Below are 17828 nucleotides of genomic sequence, written 5' to 3'. Positions count from 1 at the left end.
AATGCTCTAGAAACCAGAGGGACGGGGGCACAGCTCCCCGTCTTCCCCTTTGCATCCCCTTTCCTCCCCCCCACCCCGCTGGTCCCCCGTTCAGGACCACAGTCCCTCTTCTTCCCCTGCAGGAGGACAGGGTGGTGTCTGACATTGGGATTTGCCACAGAGAGGGAGCTGGTCGCGGGGCAAGGGAGTGTGGCAGAAGGGAAGGAAGGTGTGGTGAGGTCCCTCAAAGTCACCTGGAGGGGAGTGGACCCCTGTCACCGGGTCAGGATGTGAGTGGGCCCCCTTGTCCTCTGGCATTTTTATGGGGGAGTGTTTCTCACAGATGCTAATGAGCGGAGGTACTTGAGCTCTCTAACCTGGACTTCTGCTTGTTGGGGCCGTGGGTTGTTCACACTTGCTAATGAGTAACGGCCACTTGTGCATTAACCAGCAAAGGCAGTGGTGACTGCAGGGGACCTTGGAGCGGTTGGACGGCTGCCTGGTGGAGGCCCGGTGGAGGAAGACTCGAGCTGGGAGGTCGGTCGGTTGGGGCTCCCTTCTCCAGTGCTTCCACGGCCGAGTCAGACACCAGTCTGGCCGTTTGATCCAAGAGAAGCCTCAGTTACTGGACACTGTAGGGTTTCTTCGACTCTTAACCCCAGAGTTCCTATAGATTCTGTCTAGTATATTTAAATTAAAAGTTCAAATGAGACAACCCTCCCTCAAAACAAAACAACACAAAACAAAACAAAACACCCCACCTCATTCTGACTAGATGAAATTGTTCTAGAACTGATAGTCTTAAAGGCAGGTCAGGAAATGGGAATCGTACCAGTTACTGAGGACCTACTATGCTCCTCTCACCACTTCCTTTACATCATTACTATATTTCATCCTCCCAATGATGTTATGAAAATATGCCCTGGCCAGATGGGTCGGTTGAGAGTACTGTTGCTACGTGCAGAGGTTGCCGGTTTGATCCCTGGTCAGAGCACGTATAGGAGCAGATTGATTCTGTTCCTGTCTCCCTCTTTCTCTGCCCCTTCTTCTCTCTCTAAAATATTCAATAAAGTAGACTTTTTTTTTTTTAGAAAAAGAAACAAGCATTATTATCTTATTACACACAGGGAAACTGAGGCTCAGAGGGGTTAAGTTACTCGCTCTCGATTGGGTTTCCACCAGGGTTTCGCCTCTCGGCATGGCGCGTTACATCCGTGACCTCCATGGCAATGATGCCATAACATTTCAGGGGACTCGCCGGCCCCGAGGCGGTGGCTGGGGCCTGTGTCCCACTGCTCTTTATGGAGGGGCGGCCATCCATCAGCCTCACGGCTTCTTCCACAGTCAGGATCCCCTCACCCCCGCCCCGGAGCCCGGCGCTGGGAAGGTGGGCTAGCTTGAGGAGGCTTGGTCATGCCTCGCTGTATAGAATCAGCCGTCAGCCCTGACCTCTGTGCCCCAAACGAGGACTTCATTTCCACGCAATTTAATTCGGTCTGAGCGACAGTTACTCAGTCCCTACTGTACGCGGTGGTGTCCTGTGGGCGCTGGGTGCCAGAGACCCAGGGCAGTGGGAGGGGCACGAAGAAGCTCATGTTTACAGACTCATGGATATAAACCAAAGTGGACATGCAGAATGCCATGTGTGGTGGGGGCCACATTCCTATCAGAAGGGACAAGAGAGTTAGTGGGGAAAGTGTTTGTTGTCACAGAGCCCAGACAGGGAGGTGGACTCCATGACACCCCTGATCTGCCCCGCGGGAAGTGGGGGGCTGACTTTCTTGACGGATTTCTCCCTTTGAGTCCCTTTGAGGTGATTGCACGTGTTTGCCTCTGTTGGAAGAATGAGCTTCTTGGGGATGCAGATGTGCTTGGGTCTGGTGACTTGCTGTTAGGAGTCAGGTGCCTGCTGGGTAGTGTTGGGGGTTCCCATGAAGCTGGCCACCCACACGGTCTTCCCTCTGTAAGACCACCCATTCTGCTCCCCCTCTGGAAAGGTTTGGGACTGAGGTCCTGGATGTGGCAGATCACGCCTGGATGGCGACGACTTCACTGTCACCGTCCTCCTCCCTGAGCTGGCTCGGGGCTGGTGCCAACCCAGTGCGTGAGGACCCGCCCAAGAGCAAGTGCAGGAGCTGCCGGGTCCTCACAGCCCGCAGGTCCTCACACCCAGCAGGTCCTCACACCCCGCAGGTCCTCACACCCCGCAGGTCCTCACAGCCTGCGGCTCCAGCTGGGCTGGCGCGAGTCCAAACCACGGAATGCTTCTCGGGGGACTGGCGAGAATGTGGGTGCAACAGCAAGCCCTCCTGTTTTCTCCTCCTGCCTCCCGGGGGGGAGGTGGGCTTATAAATGCCTCTCCGTGGACCACAGAAGAATGCTCATGGAAGACCTGAGTCCGGCCCCCTTCCCAGCTCCCCCCCCCCCAATGTTTGGGGACCTCCCCCAGCTGCAGTGTGAGCCGAGGGTCTTGTCAACCCCTGGTTTACCCTCCCTGGCCTCTTCCTAAACCACACCATCAATAACTACCACTCAGAGACCCCATGCGGGCCCTGAGCGATCCAGCCGACTACTCTGGGCCTCCTAGGGGCTTTTGGGTTTCTCTGTGCCTCTGACTTCAGCACTGACCGGACAATGGAACACGGCCAGCGGGCTTCCCAGCCCATCCACACCCTCTCCTCGCCTCACCCACCCCGACCGTCCATCTTTCCCCTCCCCCCCCAGTGGTTTTGGTCTGTGTCGATGGAGGGGTGTATGCTCTCGGACCCAGGGTGTGCACTGGTTTGAACCCGGTGGACATGGGGACAGACCGGACAGCAGGGGTGGGAACAGTGAGCGATGGTCCCCACCGCCGTTGAATTGCACCCTCACATTGGCCCTGCTGCTTCCAATGAACGGATGGGGCTGGTTGGTGCTTCAGCCCCCGGTGTAACCAGATCTCTGCGGGCTCTTGAAAAATGGAGTTCTCTTCAGCGGCAAATGTTTGCAATTAACTTTAACATATGGTGGAATTTGTTTTTGCGCCCGTAAAGCGTGATAGGCAGCGAGGGTCTGGCAGGGAAGCGCCCCGCTTGTCACGCCCCGGGCCCCGCTGGTGGGAGGGATCTTCCCACTTGGTCTGGAGTGCGCTGACACCGTGTCCTATGCGGCCTTCGGCGGGGTCGGCCGGGGACCCGAGCCCTCCCTCCGGTCTGGCACGTCCACTTCCTTCCAGGTGCTTTTACCTGCCCAGCAGCGGGGCAGGTGTGGCTCTCTTCTTTTTTAGGGTGGTGCTCAGCAGTCTTGTGTGGCCCTCAGTGACCCTTGCTTCTCGGTCTGGGCCACACTGCCCAGCGCCTGGGTTTGTGGTACACTCTGTGACTCCACTGGAGAGCCGTCCTGCAGAGGCAACACGCTGTGACCGCCATAGTGACAGGAAACAGAGGTCGTCTCTGTGGCCAAAGCCCGGGTGAACGGTGAGACTCAGTAGGTGTTGGGTGGCAGGTCAGCAAAACTGAATGCACAGGGCCTTCGGCCAATCGGAGAGCGATTTTCACTTAGCCAGCGATTGGTGAGTGCGTGTCTCTGAGTTGGTTTGACAGTTCAGCTGTGGCCTTCTCAGAGACCTGGCCTCTCTTCCCATCCCTGCCCTCCCTCTTCAGGGTGTTGGCTTCCCTGTCCTGCTGGTCAGCCCATACGTATGAGATGGCTTCCATCCCCTGTGATGGGCTCTGTGACAGGCTCCACAGGAGACAGGAGGAGCTGTCTATGGCTTTCTCTGTTGTCAGCTTCTGACGTGTGGAGTTTCCTCTTTCTCAGAAGCACCCGAGCAGACACCCCCTTGTATCTCTCCGGCCGTTGCTGTGCATGTCCACCTCAGGCGCGTCACTGGCAAAGGGGAAAGAGATTGGTCCACTGGCTGAGATAAATCATGAGTTGTCCTGGGAGGTGGGACGCTGCTGCCCAACCAAATCAGCATTCTCTTAGCAAGGTCAGGCGGCTCTTGGGAGGGGGACCACAGTGTCTCTGCGGTGACACTGCGCTGTCAGAAGGGCAGTGGTCACTGGGACGCTGGGACGGGGGAAACATGGGACTGCGGTGGTTCATTCTTGTCCTGGCTCCTTCTGCGCCTTCCCCGTGTGCTGGCCCCAAGTTGTGTCTCAGCTCAAAGATGGGTCAAAATTCCTAATTTCCTATGAAAGAGAGGTCACAGCCAGCCCAGCGACCCTTCTCCACCTGGCTCAGAAGAAGCTCACTTCTGGCAGGAAACACACGTCCCGACACCTCCTCTGTGCTGGGCAGGTAGCGGGCACGCTGGGCTCCTTCCCACCTGCCGACCTCACAGCGGGCTTCCCGTCCCTATACCCTCGCTCACTCTAGAGCAGCGGTTTTCAACCTGTGGGTCGGGACCCCGGCGGGGGTCGAACGACCAAAACACAGGGGTCGCCTAAAGCCATCGGAAATACATATTTTTTTTTTAAATGTATTGTATAATAAATATGTATTTTCCGATGGCTTTAGGCGACCCCTGTGTTTTGGTCATTCAGCCCTCGCCGGGGTCGCGACCCACAGGTTGAGAACCGCTGCTGTAGAGTCTCCATGTGGCATGCCTGGCACCATTGCTCAGCCTGTTTAGATCCTGCTTACGACTTAAGTTCTCATATAAGTCCTCGTTTCCTTGGAGACTGCCTCCTTGATCACCCCAACCAGAAGGTCCCGGTCTCTTTTGAGTTTCTGTGGCCTTTGTTGACGTGAGCCCCATGAGCCCCGGAGTTGAGTGGGCATAGATGACCGCGCAGGGGTGCATGGCTTGAGCTGCCCCTTGAAGGTGGCGGGGTAGGATTTGGGGCGGCGGAGTGGATGGAAGCCATGCCAGGTACTGGTTCTTAGAGATGATGGTTCCTAGAGACCATCTCTAAGAACACAGGAAGATCTTTGTTCTCCTGCTGTTACCGCGCCTTCAAGCATCTTAATTCTCTCTCTCCAGGAGCACGGAAAATCGGTTTGAGGGTATGCTACTGGGCAGCGTGGGCAGAAGACATTTGAGTCATCACAGAGAGTGCTGTTGGACAGTGACAATGGAGAGGGCCCTGGGGGGGCGGCGGGGGGGCAGTGTCTGCTCACATCTGTGCACACAACTTGTCACTGGGATTCCCAGCCAGGAATCCTGTTTCTCTGAGATTTTTGTGGTTCCCTCGCTCTTCCTGCCTGTCCCCCCGCACCCCCCTACCCCCCCAACCCCCGTTCTCTAATCCCCAGGATGGAGCTGGAGGTGGGGAGTAGAGCCAAATGAAAGGCATCCAAGATGGAAATTACATCCCAGACCTGCCCATGAGCGTTGTGGTCGGGGGCGGGGTCTGGCTGGCGGGCTGCGCACGCTGCCCCCCCCCCCCTGCGGGTTTTTTTTTTCCATTTCTACCCAGTCCCCCACTTGCTGGCTTCCACGCAGTTTCCAAGGTTGATACTCTCCAGGGTTAGACCCAGCCTTTGTCATTGATCTCAGAGATGGGCTGTCATTCAAGAAGTGGGGGAGGGAGACAGGGCAGGGTAACCTCTGGCCTTTCCTTTCTAAGTAAAATATTTCTATGTAACTGATGACCTCTTCCCCTAGGTCTGCCTTATCAGGAACTTCAGTTGGTAATGGTGATGATAGCCTGGCCTGGTGGTCACATAGAGACTTTAATTTACAAAGGACCATTTTACCATGTGAGTCGAATGACTCTCAGGCAGTGAGTGACTTAACAAAGCGTGGGTGGGTTTGGGCCTCCACAGGCGTGGTTTAAATCCTGGTGTCTCTAACCACCAGCTCTGTAAAGCTGGACAAATTACTTCAGCTTTCCCAGGCCTCTGTTTTTCTCATCTGTAAAATGGGTGACGGATGAGTGACATGATGTGAGTTCTTCGTGGAGTCACCCCGGCTTCTGTGTTGAAAGTGAACAGGTCAGGATGCAGGAAGAGGCAGGTGGTCTGTCTACAGGTGTTGGGGGTCCAGGAAGGTGCCCTGGAGGCAGGCAGAGGTGGTAAGTGATCAGGTCTGCTTGTCCCTTGACGGTGGAGCAGACATGGCCTGTCGACAGCTTACATAGGAAATGTGTGTGTGTGGGGGGGGCAGGAGTCAAGAATGACTCTGAGATGTTTGTCTTGAGTGACAGGAGAGTTGTAGGCGGCCTCTCGTCCACAGAGACATGGCGCTGTGGTTGGCTGGCACAGATTCGAGCCAGGGTGGGGAATAAGATCTGGAGTTCTGTTTCAGTGTATGGTTAAGTTGGAGATTTTGATTAGAAATCCAGGTGGCGATCTTGACTCGGTGGGTAGATATCCAAATTAGGTTCAGGAGACAGATCTGGGGCAGAGACAGACATTTTAATGTCGAGAATAATTTAAAGCAATGAGACTGGGTAAAATCACCAAGGACCATGAGTATTAGATAGAGAAAAGGATAGGACAGTTTAAGTTTAGATAGATGAGGAGGGTTAGGGAGGAGACAGACCAAGAAGGAGTGACCAGGGGATACAACAGGGTGAGGGGTCATAGAGGCCAAGTGACCACAATGTCAGGTCCACTCATGGGCTCTGTTGGATGAGGACTGAGCATCGGGGGGCGTCCTTGGTATCCTTCCCAAGAAAGTTTTGTTAGAGAGGGGAAGACCAGTGCCTGATGGGGTTGGCTTTAAAAGAGCATAGAAGCAGAGAGAGAACTGGAGTTAGAAACCACAAATCATTTGTGGTTGGGTTTTCCTGCAAAGGTTATCAAGTCCAGGAGGAGGTAGGAGCAAGAGAAGGCATGTGGGAGAAGTAAGAAAGAAATATATATGTGAAGAAGATATTTACAAAAATCGATGATGTTGCTTTTGAGGGAGGTTGACGCAAAGAAGGCTAGCGCCCACGTGGAGGGGATGCTCAGATCATCCAGAGAGAGTGTCCACCCTGTGCAGGGAAGGAGAAGGCCTCACGTGGCTGCTCCCTGCGGCTTCGATGTCCCCCACAGGTGGGGGTGGGGGAGCTTTACTCAGATTGCCGGTTCCTGTCTGTCTTTACTTGTTGCCACTACAAGACTGGGTGATCCTTGCATGACAGATGTTTTGTAAGTAGAGAGATATAGGGGCATTGGTTGATAGTTGGGAGTATGCAAAACGCAAGAGTTTGTTCTTGTGTTATTTATTTCCTCATTATTGTATTATTTATGATTAGTCACCTAATTTTGCCCTCCCCACACCCCCACCCCTCGTAGGGGAGGAGAAGGTAGAATAGTAGCATCTCCCAATGTTTGGAAGTGTTACCGTGGAACAAGCGATTGGGAGCACCGGATCTTGAGAATACGTCCAGTTCCTAATCCTGTGTTATTGGGATTAGCTGATTATTTTTTTCCTCCCCTGGAACGTAGGGCACAATGGTAGAAGTGAAAAGGGACGGTAACAAAAGCCAACGGGGGTCGTGGAGAGCTCCGTGTTGCCCCCTGCTGGGCTCTCAGGGTCTTTCTCATCCAAACTTCATCAATAACACCCCTGTCTTCCCCACGATGATCAGACACGCACACGTGCATGCGCGCGCACACACACACACACACACATTTTTGTAAGAGCATACATTGTATTGGCCACGTGCCATCCAGCCAAGCCAAAAAAAAAAAAAAAAAAAAAAAAAAGGGATTGTGGAACAATAGGAATCTGTGCCCAGAATATCAGCTAAAAATACCTCATCCCTGGCTCTGCTGCATGCCGGGTACATTTAAGAGTGTCCCGGGAGGCTAATGAGGATGAAGGGAGAGGAAAGCTGACATTTTCAAAGGAAACCAAACCTTTAACTCCCCCAAAAAGGAAACATATATTTTCCGTACGCCTGCTTTATGTTTCTTGCCGTGTTTGCCTGTCTGTGTGACGGGGTGGAATGTCTAATGGCTATAATGGACGCTGTGCCACCTTGGCTTGGGGCGCTGGAATCCACGTTCTCACCACAGCCGTTCGCTCCGCGGCCTGACTTTTAGACAGCTTTCGGCAATAAAAGAAGAGGGGGAGGGGACAGAAGGCAGGAAAGGCTCACTGTCTCACACACTGTTCGTTCCCTCACTCAGCTGGTTAGGGGATAGCACAGGAGCCTGGGAACTCATTTCCATCCCCAGTGGGGCCATATTTAACCTCTTTTATTTCTTGACTATTGACTGAGACCCAGGAAGGAGCAGGGACCTACCACAGGCCACGGAAAACATTAAGGTCCCTGCTCCTTCCTGGGCGTTCGTTTCTTTCCTGTTATAGAGTGAGGAGAGAGGTTGACTGATCTTGTGGGGGTTCTGGCAGTCAGAGAAGCTAGATAAGGCAGTAGAAGTCTCAGGGCAGGTCCACAGCCTATAAGCAGCAGTCCCCTAAGAACTTGACATGCTACGGGGAAGGAGCCTGTTCCAAATATTTGCCCGACGGTGTCAGCATTGACCAAATAGCAACTGTCGGCTCTGGTTGGCTCCAGCGCTGGGTCCTGCTGACTTCCTGACCATATGCCGGGTGTGAGGCAGTGAGCTAGGTGTTGGTCAACACCCGTTGGCTAATGTCAACATTGACCTTGGGTAAGGGGAGACCAGAGCCGTTGTTGCCTGCATGAAGTGCAGCCTTCTGTCTCCTCTCAAGTATTTGTCCTTCCATTTCTGCCTGATGGTCTCTTCTCCGGGAGCCGATGAAAGGCATGTTGGAGTTCGATCTGACTTTTTATAACAACGAGCCCATGAGATACACTTGCATTTCTTTTTTTCTTTTCCTTCTTCTTTCTTTCTTATTTTTTGGCTCTGTCTTGAAAGAAATGATCTCATCCCAGTATTTACGTGGGCAGCTATGTTGCATTGATATTCGTGAGGATGTGTCAGAATCTTCCAACATGTCCTTGTGTTCCATCTCCAGAACATCTGTCAGGCACTTCCGACCTCATAGGCGCAGGAGCAGAGGTGTCGGGAGCGTGATGACCGGTTCCCGTTCCCAGAGGTGGAACCAGCCTGTGAATCTGGGTCCCGTAAAGACTTGGAAACCTGGCTGTCCCCGCTCTGCCCAGCTGACCCTTGACTAGCTGCTGTGTGAGAACCCGGGAAGGACTCAACCACCCTTTCAAGGTCAAAGCCGACTGTGGCCCGCCGTGCTTGTGAGAGATGACGAGACAAGCATGTTACCCCTCCCCCTCCACCCCCCCCCACGCCTCTCGGCAAGCTGCCTCGGGGGCTGTGCAGACAACCCCACCCCACCGTCCTCATCCCTTTGTCCGGCCCTCCTCACCGCTCCCCAGGGGCCCGGGGGGGACACGGAGCCTCCGATGGGCTCTGCCAGACACTTATTGTTTTCCGTTTTCTTCCCCACCGCCGTCTTGAGACTGTCTCCTATAGAAGACCCTGCCACGTCTATTGTCCCCGCAGACTTTCCCACCGCCCCCGGGACCACGGGCTTGGTGGTCGCTCATTGTGGTGGTGGTTGGCTCAGCCTCAAGGACAGAGACCTGGAGCCAGCTGACAAGGTGGCTTGTGTCACCACTTCTAAGGCCACAAGCCACGCTTTTGGTTCCCAATGCTTGTGAATGCGTCCTTCAGTGTAGCCACATGGTCTCCCAGACTCCCGGCTGCAGCCATTCCCCCGACAGACAGTCTTGGCGCGTGGCCAACGCCTGTCTCCAGTGCCTGGATGACCTCAGTTGCCAAGTCAACGGTGGTGGCATCATTGAATGCTGCTGCGCTGCCCCCTGGTGGAGAGGGTGGAAACTGAGGGAGGTGCAGACCAGCCTGGAGGAAGAGCTATTGATACACAAAGACCCTCTCTCCCATTTCTCAAGCCGAGGGCTTCGGAGTACCCCCACCCTATGGAATCGAGTCTGGGCAGTGCTGTCGCCCATCATTTGCTGTCCGTTGCTTGCTCTCCGAAGCTATAAGTGGCTCCGGCTTCGTATTTTGGTGGGACACAAAACCCAGCAGGACCCACGTTGGAGTTTTTGTGTTTCTGTTATTGTCTATCTTTCCACTTAATTGTCTACAGCGTGGAGGTCTTGAGAAGCCCCCCTTTGAGGTCCTCAGGACTCTGGGTCAAGGTTAATGAAGATCTCGGTCTTGGCACACATACCCGTGGTTCAGGGACCTTCTGGGGAGTCATGATGGTGGGAGGGGGGTTCACTTCTCTTCTTGCTCAGTCCTTGTGGGTCTCAAAGCCCTCACCCTGAGATAGTGCAGGGTATTGGAGAGGCTGCCATCATCTGCAGAATTAGTGTATGTGGGACACTGTGTCACCAGCTTTGAGGGTAGACGTGGGGGTGACATGGCCTCTGGTGTCCGACGTCTAGAAGACAATGGGACAGGAGGTGGAGGACTGGAGGGAGTCACGGGAATTCGTGGGTGAAACAGTCAGATGTGTTGATGCTGAGAAGAGAATGAAGGCTCAGCTCACCCACCTCTTGGTCTTCCCCATGCGGTAGTCAGAGCCAGAGGGCATTTCAGTTGGAACTGTTCGTTGGGTACATCCTAACGGGTCTCATGTGGACAGGCTGCATGCACACCCGAGCTTGAGGCCATTGCCGCAGGGGGAGACCCCGGTTCCACTACCTCGTCAGGGCCGGCCCCCAAGTCCACAGCCAGGACCAGCAACGAGCTGACCTCTGGCGTTCTTGCATTGTTCTTGAACTTGGTCCCGAACTGCATGCCCTGGTCCCTCCCTCACTGTGTTCTTTTATGTAATCCACACTCAGTGCCTTTGTGGCTGAGCGTCCCCAGGCCTGCCTGGGTCCAGCTGTACTGGCCTGCCTTCCTGCCTAAACCTTGGAGATCCACTCTCTCTGTGGATGGGGTTCCAACAGGTGCTGTCTTGTTTCCTGATCTCCCCAGAGTCAGACTGGACTCCTGCACAGTGGAGTGTGTGGTTGAAGAGGATCTCCTGGATACTGTTTGTTCTTAACCTACTTTCGTGGAGGACAGGTCTCTATCAGGGGTCCCTGTGAGCCCTTTGCAGTCCAGGAGCTGAGGAGCCCGGAGGGGTCAGCTTAGTTCCTGGTGTCTGCCTGTCACCTCCATGTGGCAGCAGAGTCACCAGCAAAGCCAGGGCTGGCAAAGCAGCCATTTCAGCTGCTTGTTCTTTCTATGTAGTTATTTCCCCTAAGTAAACAGTGCCAGGCAGGGCACCAGTCAGAAAGAACCTTCGAGCCATCCGCCCGTCTCCCTGTCCTATGGAAGACTGAGCTTCCAGACAATGGCATTCTCTTTGAGGACATAATATAGTTCTGTTCAGTCTTACCCCTCACCAAGTAAGCGAGGTGGTGGACATAAGGATACCGCGGTTCCTTGCACCAAGTGAGCATTCCGCCAGGAGTCGTTCCCTTGCTTCTGCATTCCATAAACTTCCTTTCCTTGGAAGTCAGACAGCTCGGAGGCTGGACTGCGTTCTAGTGACAAGGACCCCGCTCTGCAAAATGGTGGAGTGATTTTTCGTCAAGATCGCGCACCTGTACTGCTATCCAGGTGACGTGCCTGGAGTCTCGCGCACGGCTGGTCATTCTTCCTCCCTTCGGTATGGGGGGGGGCGCTGTCTCTCCCCCCTGCCCCAGGTCTGTGCCTCTTTCCTGATCATTTTGTTTGCCAGGACGTCCTGGGGTGTCAGCCCTCCTCTCTGCTTCGGAAACATTCTTGTCTCTATAGGGACAGCACAGGATTCCAAACCTGTGTGAGAAGCACGAGGCATTAAAAGGGGAGCAAATGAAGGCATTCTCCAGCCCAGGGAGTTTCAAATATGCTTAGGAGCAAAAGGTTCTCTTCAAATGAAATCTTTTCTAGAAATCAGTCAGTCAGTCAGCAGTCAATCAATTTTGTTTAGGAATATATGCCTAAAAAGGAAATAGATATATGGAGGGGGGGGGGGATTTAGCTAGTGTGTGTGTGTGTGTGTGTGTGTGTACATAATCTCTTTGGCCTTGGCTGTGTTATGTGTAGAGAGATAAACCTGTGAATGGTAAGTTCTGGAAAGGTTTTGTGTGGAGAATCGCATAGCAAGGCTGTTTCGTGTTGAAACACCAGCTGGGTACCTGGGTACGTAGGATGAGGTGCTGGCGGAGGTGACGTCTCTGGTTGAAAGATGTGGCGTGAGGAGACCTGGGGAATGGACGCTTGCCCCTCCCGGGCTCTCAGTTCCTGATGTCACTGGTCCAGGGCGGTGCCCTTCGTCGAAGGTAAGAAGAAGCAAGGGCCCTGGGTGATGGACGAGCCCAGGAGCCCGGTCTCCCTGCTCCACACCCTGGATCCGGCCACCTTCCCTTCCATCTCTGCCGTCCTCCAGGGCACCTGGTACAAGCAGGGAAGCCGCAGGTGGGCGGCAAGTGCCACTGCCCTGCTGTGGTGTTGGCCCCCGTAGGAAGGATGCGCTTGTCTGAGGGGCGCAACCCGCCCAGCAGCCCCACGAGCGTGTGCATCTCGTCCCTCTGTCTGTCTCCTGCTTGGCGCTGTGCGCCTTGCAAAGCGTGCCGCGTCCTAGCTGGAGGATGGCAGGTCTCACGCCGCCTGGAGAGACGGGCACTCCTAGGATAGAGCCCGGGAACCTCTTCATGTGCAGAGCGCCAACGTCGGGGCAAACAGAAGATAAACTAGAACAAACCCCCAACCCGTCCACAGGAGCTGGGAGACAGAGGCGGGGCAAATGAAAAGGACTAGAAACCATGCTGTCCTATGTAGTCACCAGGTCCTCTGCCACTGTGTCCTGATGTGACCATCCTCCCTCCCCCAGGAAGGTCGGCGTTCTGACTGCCTTTCCTATCTGAGCGTCGGAGGCGTGTGAGGAGCCATGACAGGCTGCAGGCCTCGGCGACGGCGTGGAGGTGGGGGTGCTCAGCACAACTGACTGTGTGTCTCTGTGCCTCGCAGCTGCGCAGGGAGGGGTGTGAGCCAGACACTGGGGGGCATTTCCACCGGCCTGTCCTCCCTGCCTGGGGGAGGCCATGGGGAAGGGTCAGAGGGGGAGTGAAGGAAGGCAGACGAAGAAGAAGAGCAGTGATTCTGTGCCCGTGACCTGAGCCAGGTGGAGCGGGTCTCTCCTTGGGGCCGTTCCAGCCACTTCCCACCTCCCACCCTCACACACCCTCCCCCCAAACACACCACGGAGGCCGTGGGCAGGGCGACCTCACTCATCCTGGTCCTGCCCTGACTGCGGCTCCACCAGCCACATGTGCCCTGATTCCCCTCGTCCAGGTGAGGGAAGTGGACCCAAAGAAGATAAGGAAGGGACCCCATGGTGAGTTTTTGGGAGAATGCATAGTGGTGGGTGGGGAAGCTGGGAGTCTTTACAGCCCGAAAGAGCTGGACGTTTCTGGGAACCTTGCCTTGCTTTCCAGAGAGGGCACAGCCGGCGCTCCAGGCTCTGAACCCCCAGAGAAGTCTCATTAGCATTTGGAGGGGGGGGGATGGAGCTGTGGAAGTTGCCATAGGGGGTGGGGGGCTGGGGGCAGGGGGAAGAGACAGGCTGTGTTTTCATTGTGACCTGGACTTTTGATCAGATCCTTCTCTCTGCCCGTCTGAGCCGCAGAGAAAACAAACGTGTGTGTGAGTGTGTGTGTGTGTGTGTGTGTGTGTGTGGTGCGGCGTCAGCAGCTGGTCCACCGCGGTGCCCGGGCAGCTGTGTATGCGTCTGACACACCGGGGCCAGGCTGCGTGCACCTTTCTCCTTGAGTTCTCAGCAGTTAGTGAGGGTAACGGGGCAAGACAGACGGCGAGGGTGAGCTGGTCTCTCTCCCCAAGGCGAGCTGAGGGAGACAATGGGGAGAAGCAGGACTGTCCCCAGGCCCCCCCCAGCTCCCCGGTCCCCGTCTGTAATCCCCACTGCCCAGACAACTCCCTCCACTTCCTCCAGCTGCTCCTGAGCCCATCCCAAGCCTCCCTTCTCCAACTGGGGGAGAGTTTTGGAGTGGGGATGCCATTGAGGAGGAGGAGGAGAAAGAAGAGATGAGATGACTCACGGGGTAGAAAGTTGACAAGCACAGATGTTACCACCTGCGGCGGCAGATTCCGAGTGACTCCCCGGGAGCGTGTGCTTGCCGTCGGGTTGATGGTTCTTTGCCGGGGACGGACAGAGGGCCTTGGACGGGCTCCTGGGAGAGCACTGATTAAGTTTGCTCAGGTTGGCTGGCAAGCAAGGGTGAGGGACGGGGCCAGCGATGAGGTCGTAGTTTTCTGCCGGATGAACAGCACCCAGCATGGAGGGCAGGATAAAGGTCTTGGTCAAGAGACTGGGGTGCCCGGGGGTCCGGACATGGACAGCAGAACAACGTGGGGCGGCCGGAGGGAGGGAGGGCTGCTGGGACCTGGGGCTCTGTGTTCGGGGTGGTCACATGCCTTGTTAGTTGTGGAAGAACCACACCAGCCCCTGGGACTGTCCCCCAACGTCACCCCCTTCCTGAAGTTGAGGGGAAGAGGGAAGGCATGTCAGGTGCTCCCAGTGGCCAAGGGCCAGGAGGACTGGTGTGGTGGCCCCAGGCCTGTGCTCCTGACCCCAGGCTGCATGGGACTCGCCCCCGCAGGGTGGCCTCTGTCCTGGGAGCAGTCGCCGAGGGGACTCCTTCCCTTCTCCCAGCCTGGCTTCCTTCATTTCAGGAGCAGGGACGGCCTCCCCTCTTTTTGTGACGACCGTCCTTAGCTCCCTTTTCCCTCCCACCCCGCAAACTCCCCCCGTCACCCCAGGAGGCTTCTGCAATGACCGCGCTATGCACACGTGGCGACCGGCGTGCTGACCTGTGAGGCGTCAGGGTGATGACCCGTCACAGCAGACTGGCCTCTCTCTTCTGTGTCTCCTGGATGTTGCTCTGGTAGTTCTTGTGTGAGAGACCATCTCTCTGCACAGACACAGTTCACCTGTTCATCTGCGGTCTCTCTCTCTCTCTCTCTCTCTCTCGCCGGCAGGGAAGTGAGGTCCCCGGGGCGGGGGACTTTGTTTTGTGTCACTCTGTGGCCATGATCACAGCCTGATGCGCAGCAGACCCTCTGTGTCAGCTTGTGCACATGCCTGAAGGGGACCCGTGCGGGTCTCTCTTCCCCCTGTTCTGTGGTGACACGGACCACGTGGTGTGGTCGGCAGGGGATGCATCAGAACAACGGAAGGAATGAGTGAGAAAAGGAGAAACGAGTGATGCATGAAAATGAGACACGAGCACATGAATGAGTGAATGAGCCTTTGTGATGGGATTGGCCGCACCCAGGCCAGTGGGCTGGTTGCCTGTCCCCTCTGCTCGTGCCCAGGTGCGTTAGCCGAGCACGGTGGCCTCAGTCACCTGCATGTGCTCTGCTCGGCCCGTGTCCGTCTTCGGGAAGAGAGGAGGGGTGTGGAGTTGTACGGTCTCACTGTGGCCATTCTACTCCCCTTGGTGTGTCCTCTCCCTTAGGCCAGGTGACCTTCAATGCCCGTTGACCCCACTGGCCTTTGGGGGGTGGGGCGGGGGACGAATGCAGAGAGATGTTCTTCTCCCCCCTGTTGTGTTACAACTTTAATAAAGAAAACAGTGTCTGTTTTGGAAATAGATACACAGGTGGTGTAATGAATGAACTGGAGATACTTTTAGGGTGCCACAACCCTGTGCCTATGCTGCAGGCTTTGACGGAGGCAGTGAAGTTATCATGGGACCATTTGAAAAAGAGAGACATGAGAGAGCCTTTCCTAGATTCCCCTGACGGGGGACAAGGACCGAGAGGTGGCTTGCTGGGAACCTGCTGTTTGGAAGCTCCTTACCCAGTAGACGTCTCAACTTCCTCAAGGGGACAGATTGACAGACCATTTGGATTTATAGAACTTCCCGTGCCATGCTGTTTCGGCCCAGTTATTTCTGTATTTTTCTGAAGTTAGAAGCGGGAGGCAGAGAGATAGACTCCTGCATGTGCCGGACTGAGATCCACCAGGCATGCCCACCAGGGGGTGATGCTCTGCCCTTCTGGGGCGTCGCTCTGTTGCAACCAGAGCCATTCTAGCACCTGAGGCAGAGGCCGTGGAGCGGTCCTCAGTGCCTGGACCAACTTTGCTCCAATGGAGCCTTGGCTGCGGGAGGGGAAGAGAAAGACAGAGAGAAAGGAGAGGGGGAGGGGTGGAGAAGCAGATGGGCGCTTCTCCTGTGTGCCCTGGCCAGGAGTTGAACCCAGGACTTCCACACACTGGGCCGACGCTCTACCACTGAGCCAGCCGGCCAGGGCCTGGCCCAATTCTTGATGTTCCTTTTGCCATTGCCTTGAGGGGGAGACCTGGGCCCCAGCCGGACCTTTGTCACAGACCCTCCCTCCTTTGTCCCCACTCCCAGGCTGTTTGCTGTCAAATGCGGGGGCTGCTTTGAGGCCATTGCACCCAACGAGTTCGTGATGAGGGCACAGAAGAGCGTGTACCACCTGGCCTGCTTCTGCTGCTGTGTGTGTGAGAGGCAGCTCCAGAAGGGGGACGAGTTTGTCCTGAAGGAGGGCCAGCTGCTCTGCAAAGGGGACTACGAGAAGGAGCGGGAGCTGCTCAGCTTGGTGAGCCCGGCAGCGTCCGACTCAGGTGAGTGCCGCGCGGCGGGTGGGGGTGCAGGTGGGACAGTGGAGTCAGGGGCGGGGGGTGATGGTCTTTCGTGCCTTGTCCCCAGAGGGCCAGCTACCAGGGCAGCCTGGCTCTGAGGAGGGCAGCTCTGTGCTTGCTGGGAACTTCCTTCGTAAGCTGGGAGTAGCCTCGAGCCAGGATGGCCGCCATGTGCCGCGTAACAAACGACCCCACGTTCCACGGCACACAGGCCTAGGCACTTAGTCCCACACCCACAGTCTCTGGGTTAACGGGAGTGATGCTGCGCCAGGCTGACGGTCTCAGGCCACCTGCACTCTGCTGGGCTCAGCTCCAGGCTGGAACAGCGGCTCACGCCTGCTCTGTGGGCATCCCTCTAGGGTCCATGCCCTGGGCAGGTTCTTTCCCTGGGAGTAGCAAGCGTGTATGCACACGCACATGCATGCGCACACGCACACACACACACATTCGCACACAAGGCATGGCTAACCCTAGTACCCCATTTTAAACCCCCACTCACTTCACAACGGCCAAAACAAACTGAAAAGCTCAAACACAAAGTCCAAAAGAGGGAGCCCCCTGGGGGTATCCCAGGCCCTGCTCTTGGAGGGAGGGAAGAAAGGGGGTCCGGCCGTGCTCAGCCTTGTTTCCTCACCTAGCCTGAGCTCCACGACGCCCCCTCGGTGTGAGAAGGCCGGCACACCTGCTTTGCCCTGTGGCATCCACCCACCCGGGCCTCCTCCCCAGAATATTGCAGAATCTTCGAACTCCCCAAGGGCCTAGACGCGGTGGGGATCATCAGCATGGTTTTAGAAAGACACGCACACCCGGAGGGACGCCGTCCTTCCTCACGTGGACATACACACCGAGGCCCCATCTTTCTTGTCCCATGGCCTCGTGTGCAAAGACAAACAGGCTGGACCCAAGCGGCATCAAGCAAGGTAGAATTTGCAGAGCAAGGAGGTTGCCACAGGTTCCCTCTTCTGACCATGTGTTCCAGTTCTGGGCATTTCTTTTTGAGGTGGAAATTGACAAACTGGAGCTTTCTGGTTTATTCATTCACGTAGTCATTCCGTAGCCATGTCTGAGTGCTTGCCAGTGAAGGAATTACAGATATTGAGGTTTGAAAGGTAAGGACGGAATGAAGACATAACTGTTGCTTTGCAATGGTTGAATCAGACCAATGTTTTTTTTTTCCTAATTTCAGAACATAGAATTAGAATTCAATTATTCAGTGACTTAACAAAATCACTGAGTGTTACTGTCAGTAGAAAGGTAAAGGAAAGCTGTTTGACTCCACACAGGGAATGTCAAAAAGTCACTTTTTTTTTAAGGTGAGAGGAAGGGAGATAGTGAGGCAGACTCCCACATG

At 55.5% G+C, this 17828-nt stretch overlaps 1 protein-coding gene across 2 annotated transcripts in view; it reads left to right on the top strand.

The window, feature by feature from the left end:
• LMX1A (LIM homeobox transcription factor 1 alpha) overlaps positions 1–17828 on the top strand; it is a 124619-nt gene that overhangs the window by 67513 nt on the left and 39278 nt on the right. For both annotated transcript variants that reach the window (XM_066255097.1, XM_066255096.1), the window contains exon 4: positions 16227–16459. In XM_066255097.1, the coding sequence (XP_066111194.1) occupies positions 16227–16459 (233 nt within the window). The remainder of the gene's footprint in view (positions 1–16226; positions 16460–17828) is intronic.

Source organism: Saccopteryx bilineata, chromosome 2 (genome assembly GCF_036850765.1).
Source record: "Saccopteryx bilineata isolate mSacBil1 chromosome 2, mSacBil1_pri_phased_curated, whole genome shotgun sequence".
NCBI lineage: Eukaryota > Metazoa > Chordata > Mammalia > Chiroptera > Emballonuridae > Saccopteryx > Saccopteryx bilineata.
Note: the sequence above shows the minus strand (reverse complement) of the source record. Positions and strands in the feature narration are given on the sequence as shown.